Source organism: Lactuca sativa, chromosome 8, assembly GCF_002870075.4.
Source record: "Lactuca sativa cultivar Salinas chromosome 8, Lsat_Salinas_v11, whole genome shotgun sequence".
Classification (NCBI taxonomy): Eukaryota; Viridiplantae; Streptophyta; class Magnoliopsida; order Asterales; family Asteraceae; genus Lactuca; species Lactuca sativa.
In genome coordinates, this window is record NC_056630.2 from 214,037,737 (window position 1) to 214,045,369 (window position 7,633).

The window sequence follows — 7,633 nt, forward strand, 5'->3', positions numbered from 1 at the left end:
CCTTCGTGTAATCGATTTCGCCAATTTAGGTTTTGGATAGGAGGTGACTGAGTGACTCAATTAAAGTGAAGAGTGAAGATTTTAGAACGGGTGGTTTATTAGGGTTGTGTTATATATTTTTTTTAGTCTTATACTATATTATAAAGCATGATGGTCATATCTTGAAAATTAAGAGGTATAACTTACAAAACTTTTTGTACTAATCAATTATGCATAAATAAATCATTAATACTTGCCAAAAGTTTGAAGACTTGAATTAATGAAAGTTATTAAAAAAATTAATTTTGACCATTATGAACATTTTAAAATATTAAATTCATTTATATAAATTAATTTATATTTTTAAACTAGATGCCAATATTAATTAATTTACATCAATAATATAAACAAACAATATAAATATATGGTATAAACGGAAATATTTTATTTAAAAGTGATAACTTATCTAATAACTAATAATAAAATTTAATAATTATTTCCTCATAAAAAACTATTCGGCAAAAGATCTATTTATTGTCGCTGCTTTTCCGCGGGCACACGTCTACTATGTGTGTGTGTGTGTATATATATATATATATATATATATATATATATATATGAAAAAGTGAATATGTGGCTGTTATATATGTAATATTAGGTACAGAACCATCTAAATTGACTTCATTTTGATTAAAAACAACAATTTTCTTTCGGTATTAGTTTCTTCATATTGCTTTCGGACTTATATTATTTTTTATTTTGTAATTCATCCCCAATATTTATGTATTTCGAATGTATTTTTTATTAGACCTCTGGTAGAAGCTTTATAACTTCCTCTGATACCTACTTTTGTATACTTGTGTTTTTTTTAATTATGAGAAGAGGTTAATCGGGTTTTTAATGAACAATTTTAATCTTTCACTATAGTTTTTTATAATAAATTTCAATATACCGAACTACACGTTGTTGATAAAATATTCTTATACATGATTTGTGGTGCAAAATTAAACTTATAAAACTCCATAAAAAAATATATACAAAGCTTAATATAAGCTCTAATAGAGGATACAAGAAATATGGTAGAGATATTTGATTGAATTTTGTTAAAATTATATAGTTTTTTCTGGTTCTATACCTAATATTAGGTACATAACAGCTACATATTCTTCAAGCCAATATATATATTGGCTTGAAGAATATGTATACAAGAAATATGGTAGAGATATTTGATTTAATTTTGTTAAAATTATATAGTTTTTTCTGGTTCTATACCTAATATTAGGTACATAACAGCTACATATTCTTCAAGCCAATATATATATATATATATATATATATATATATATATATATATATATATATATATGACAAAATTTTACAATTGTTCCCTTTGGTTTACAAAATATCGCACTTTGAGGACTTCCTAGCAAAAAATCACGCGACTGGTCCTTTGGTTTGTAAAATTACATGAAAGGTCCTCCTGTTGTTAAATCTAACTTTTCAGCTATTAGATTTTAATGGAAAAGACTATTTTGCCTTTGTACCAATATTGCAATACACTACAAACCTCAAGGATCATTCGTGTAATTTTATAAATTTGAAATTTTATGTATATATAAATTATAAATATAAATTTCATGTATATATATATATATATATATATATATATTCAACAACTTCATAATTTTTTTTATCTTTATGAGATTTTATTTTCTATTCTTATTTTATAATTTTAGTTATTTATGGTTTTTTAATGTTTTTATTTATTTTGATTCAAGTATATAAATTTAAGTTCGATAAATCATATCGAAATCTTTTTTTATTACTTATGAAATAAAATGTTAATGTTTTTTTTTAATTTTTTGTTGTTACGGTTTATTTATTTATTTATTTATTTTACTTTGATGCTCTATAGTTAATATCGTTAGCAACTTTATGTTTGCATTTATCATTATCATTATTTCACATTTTGTTGTTTTGTTATATATATACTTAGTTATTTATTATTCTTTTACTGTTTTTATTTATTTTGATTCAAGTAATGAAAAATAGAAAAACAAAAAAAAAATCAAAAACCCCAAAGTTGTAAAATACTCTAATATATTAATACATTTTACACTTTTCATATTTTTTTTGGTGTTTTTCGCATTTTTTTTTTTTAATTTTGGTTATTTATGGTTTTCATAACTTTTTTTTATTTTGATTTGTGTAAATAAAAAAGTTATGTTTATTTTCTATATTTATATCTGTAAATATAACTATTTTATTTACATGAATCAAAATTAAAAAAGTTACAAAAAACATAAATAACCAAAATTATAAAAAAACAGAAAAAAACTCAAACACCAAAATTGTAAAATACTCTAATATATTCATACATTTTACACTTTTTGGAAAAGGTCAAAAAAATTACCAAGTTGATGAAAAATAAAACGAAACAACGGAAAAAAATAAAAAAATGAAATAATTAAAAAAATAAAAATAGAAAATACATTAAAAAATAATATGAAAAAAATTAAAAAAAAAATAATACGAAAAAATTAAAAAAATACGAAAAACCAAAAAAAGATGAAAATGTAAAATGTATTAATATATTAGGGTATATTAGAATTTGGTGTATGTGTTTTTGTTTTTTGTTTTTCTATTTTTTATTATTTGAATCAACATAAATAAAAAAAATAGAAGAATAATAAATAATTAAAATTATAACAAAAATAGAAAACAAAAGGTCAAATAATGATAATGATAAATGCAAACATAAAATTGCTAACGATATTAACTATTAGCATAAAAAAACATGAACAGTAACGGCATAAAATTAAAAAATAAAATAAAAAATAAAAACCACATTAAAGCTTCAATTCGCAAATAAGATAAATTAAAGGAAAAACAATTTCGACATGGTTTATCGAATTTAAGTTTATTTACTTGATTTAAAATAAATAAAAATATAATAAAAAACAATAAATAACTAAAACTATAAAATAAAACAAGAAAACAAAATGTCAACAAGATAAAAAAAATCATCAAATTGTTGAAATTATATATATATATATATATATATATATATATATATATATATATATATATATATATATATATAATTTATATTTATAATTTATATAAATACAAAATACGAAATTTATAATTTATATATATATATATATATATATATATATATATATATATATATATATATATATATATATATATATATATATATATATATAATTTCAAATTTATAAAATTACACGAATGGTCCTTGAGGTTTGTAGTATATTGCAATATTGGTACAAGGGCAAAATAGTAATTTTCATTAAAATCTAACAGCTAGAAAGTTAGATTTAACGGTAAAAGGATCTTTCATGTAATTTTACAAACCACGGGGACTAGTCGTGTGACTTTTTGCTAGGAAGTAGTCAAAGTGCGATATTCTGTAAACCATATAGACCAATTGTGAAATTTTGTATATATATATATATATATATATATATATATATATATATATATATATATAATTGTAAGGGACGGTTTCTTATTATGGTCGGTTTTTCGGATTGGATGAGTTGGTTTTCGGGTAAAAACCAAAACCAAAACAAATTTTTCGTTTTTTAAAATATTTAACTCTCTAACCATCGGTAATGTTTCAGTTTCAGTTTTATCGGCTTTGATTTTGGTTTCATCGGTTTTAATCGGCTTTACAATTTTTTTGGTTTGAATTTGCTTACCCTTAACAAAAATGACAAGAGATTAAATATAAATTAAAAACATTAAGGCATGCATTTTGAAGATTCTAAAATAAAGGGGGCAAAAAAAATTAAATTAGTTTGATGGAACTTTGATTCTTGATTGTCATTCAAAAATAAATGTATGGCATTTAAGTTTTTTATAATACTATTATTTTATTGATTTTAATGTAATACATGAATTGATTCGTGTACATAGGAAAACCCAACATAAAAACACCAAAACCTCGCCATTCCACTTTGGATATTCATAGCCCTTCTCCGCTCTCCTTACACAATGGCAGCCGCCGCTGCCACCGCCACCACGACTGCCTCTGCCACCTCCGCCTCAATTTCCCACCGTTCCCCTCTCTGTAACTCCGTCGACAAACCATCTCCTGCGTTCTCTAAACCCATCTTTAAACCTCTACACAAAACATTGTCGTTTACTCTCACCCACAAAGCCCGTTCAACAACCGCTGCTAAAAACCCAATCTCCGACGTTATTTCATCATCGGAATCATACCCAGATGAAGAGGATTTAGTATTTGATGAAGACGATAAACCTCGTGAAGAGTGCGGCGTAGTGGGTATCTACGGCGACCCAGAAGCCTCACGTCTCTGCTACTTAGCTCTCCACGCCCTCCAACACCGCGGCCAAGAAGGCGCCGGGATAGTCACCGCCACAGCCGAGGGCGTCCTCAAGTCCGTCACCGGCGTCGGCCTCGTCTCAGAAGTCTTCAACCAATCAAAACTCGACCAACTCCCTGGAGACAACGCAATAGGGCACGTCCGCTATTCCACCGCCGGTCAATCCATGCTCAAAAACGTCCAGCCCTTCGTCGCTGGTTACCGGTTCGGCCGCGTCGGCGTCGCACATAACGGAAATCTGGTAAATTATCAAACCCTAAGAGCTGAGTTAGAAGAAAACGGCTCAATTTTTGGTACTAGTTCAGATACCGAAGTTGTTCTGCATCTAATCGCCATATCTAAACAAAGACCCTTCTTTCTAAGAATCGTTGAAGCTTGTGAAAAGCTCAAAGGAGCTTACTCCATGGTGTTTATAACAGAAGACAAATTAGTCGCAGTTCGAGACCCATATGGATTCCGGCCATTAGTAATGGGAAAACGAAGCAATGGCGCCATAGTTTTCGCATCTGAAACCTGCGCTCTCGATCTAATCGAAGCTAAATACGAAAGAGAAGTTAACCCAGGTGAAGTTTTAATCGTCGACAAAGACGGCATCCAATCCCTCTGTTTAATGCCACACCCAGAACCCAAATCATGCATCTTCGAACACATCTACTTCTCTCTACCCAACTCCGTCGTGTTCGGGAAATCCGTCTATGAATCCCGCCAGCAATTCGGGGAAATCCTCGCCACAGAGTCGCCGGTCGACTGTGACGTGGTGATTGCAGTCCCAGATTCCGGCGTGGTGGCGGCGATAGGGTACGCAAACAAAGCCGGAGTTCCATTCCAACAAGGATTAATCCGGTCACATTACGTTGGTCGAACATTCATCGAACCCTCTCAAAGGATTCGTGATTTTGGGGTCAAATTGAAGCTTTCACCTGTAAGAGCGGTTTTGGAGGGAAAACGGGTGGTGGTGGTGGACGACTCCATTGTTAGGGGGACAACATCATCAAAAATAGTCCGATTATTAAAAGAAGCAGGTGCAAAAGAGGTTCATATGAGGATTGCAAGTCCTCCAATCATAGCATCTTGTTATTATGGTGTTGATACACCAAGTCCTGAAGAATTGATATCAAATCGAATGAAAGTTGAGGAGATTCGGGAGTTTATTGGGGCTGATTCTTTGGCGTTTCTTGAAATCGATAGTTTGAAGAAGATGTTGAAGGGTGATTCGGGGAATTTTTGTTATGCGTGTTTTTCAGGGGATTATCCGGTGGTTCCGAGTGGGCTTGTGAAACGGGTCGGGGATTTTGTGGATGATGGGTTGAATGGGAGTATTGGGTCGATTGATGGGGGGTGGCTTGAAGGATCGAAAGAAAAGAAAGGGGAGGATTTGGATGTGAATTATGAAGAACAAGTTCATGTTTAGTAGGAGAAGATTTGATCATGGTTTTTATATGTTGTTTTAATGATTTTGGGAACTTTTTCAATTTTTGTCTTGGATGTGGTATTACGATTTATGATCTATGAATAATCTTGTTTTACTAAAATGACTAACTTAGAGAAATGATGTTTAATATTGTGGCTAATTGTTCGTTTTCTACTTTGATGGTGATGGATAGAATATAGATGGTTCATTTCATGCGGTTTTGCATTTAGCAATGGGCAATGAAATGAAGGAAATGGATAAGGGTTTAATTTTACCTTTTTAAATATCGTTTGATACAAACATTTGATTCTCTCTTGGATTATTGCGTTCAAGGTTTATCCCTAATTTTACCCTTCCATGTCCAACTGAATTTAGCAATATGAGAGGTATTGAAATTTAAGTTGACACTGCATCATTAGTTTTGAAAATTCTTACTTCTAGGTCAAGCCCTTTGCTTTTGTCACTTTCTATTAGCTAATTTTATAAGTAGTCTTTTCTTTTTCAATTCCACCCCTTCTCACTTTTTTTTTTTTTTGGGTTTCTTTTTTCCTATTTTGTTTTTTTTTTATTGTTTTTAATTTTTATTTATTTATTTATTATTATTATTATTATTATTATAAATTTCAATAACCATATAAAATTCAGACAACATTTTAAAATTCGGACATTATAAATTTGGACGATATAATAAAACTCGAACGACTATATAAAACGGAACAAAAGCAAAATTTATATTTATTTATCACAGATATATTAATTGGTTCAGTATTACATTTGTGTGGTGCGTTATGCGGAATGAAAACAAACTTTATTTTTGTTTCATTTTATATAGTCGTTTGAATTTTATAATGTCGTCCAAATTTTAAAATGTTGTCCGAATTTTAAAATATTATCCGAATTTTATATGGTTATCGAAATTTATAATAATAATAATAATAATAATAATAATAATAATAAAAATAAAAGAAAAAAATTGATGTCAAATAAAAAATGAAAGGTTAATTAGATTGATGTTAGGGGGTGGAATTGAAAAAACTTTACAGAATTAGTCCTTACTCATACGTATCATGTTATTATGGGCAAACTAAGCTTCATTTGATTTGGTATACAACCCTTTCTATTTATCAATTTTTATTCAAAAACTCCTCTCTTACTTTGTGATGACCAAATCCTATTTATATATTCAATTCATTTTGCAATTACTACCTGTTCTTTTATTGATATTCTTTTCAGGGTCGTTCCAAACATATTTTGGGCCGAGGACAAAAGAAAAAAATTGACCCTTAATATACACCAATGTCATCAAGTTTATTATAATAACTCCATAATCAAAAGAAAATTACTTGTACTATCTTCTAAATATAACAATTTCTATAAAAAAAAAAAAAAAAAAAAAAAAAAAAAAAAAAAAAAAATGGGCCCCTTTAAAAGATAGGTCCCGGACGGTCGCCCCTATCGCCCACCCTCTGGGACGGGCCTGATTCTTTTCTTGAAATCTCGTAGGGGTATATTCGTAATTTTGCTGATAAGTGTGGCGGCAAGGAGGAGGGAGGAATCCACGACTGAAAGGAAAGCCGACATCCGGTGCTAACTACAGTGAATATTTTGAAGCTCTTTAGCCAAAGTCTTCGCAACAACTTAATTATATGTCTTGTCTAACTCTTCGAATGTAGAGTTAACTAGCTCTCTTTGTATCTAATCGAAATTTGACTTTGCTTTAATCTTTACTAAATTAATCTTGATTTTGTTTTTAATATATAGGAGAGCAAAATCGTATGGTGGAATCTCAATTTGATTATGGAGCATAATGTCCAACTTTGTATCCATGTGGGGTTTCAAGTGGAGTGGATTAGCGATTAGAACGATG

The 7,633-nt window shown here is 29.3% G+C and overlaps 1 protein-coding gene across 1 annotated transcript; it reads left to right on the plus strand.

Annotated features, from left to right (window-relative positions):
• Positions 1 to 3,917: 3,917 nt before the first annotated feature.
• On the plus strand, positions 3,918 to 5,887 carry LOC111903731 (amidophosphoribosyltransferase, chloroplastic). Its single transcript, XM_023899488.3, has one exon. The coding sequence runs from the start codon at positions 4,003 to 4,005 to the stop codon at positions 5,764 to 5,766; it is 1,764 nt and encodes a 587-aa protein (XP_023755256.1). The 5' UTR covers positions 3,918 to 4,002; the 3' UTR covers positions 5,767 to 5,887.
• Positions 5,888 to 7,633: the final 1,746 nt, after the last annotated feature.

Bases quoted from the DNA above. Each gene is read 5' to 3' on its own strand.
- LOC111903731 (XM_023899488.3), top strand. From the start codon at position 4,003: ATGGCAGCCGCCGCTGCCACCGCCACCACGACTGCCTCTGCCACCTCC.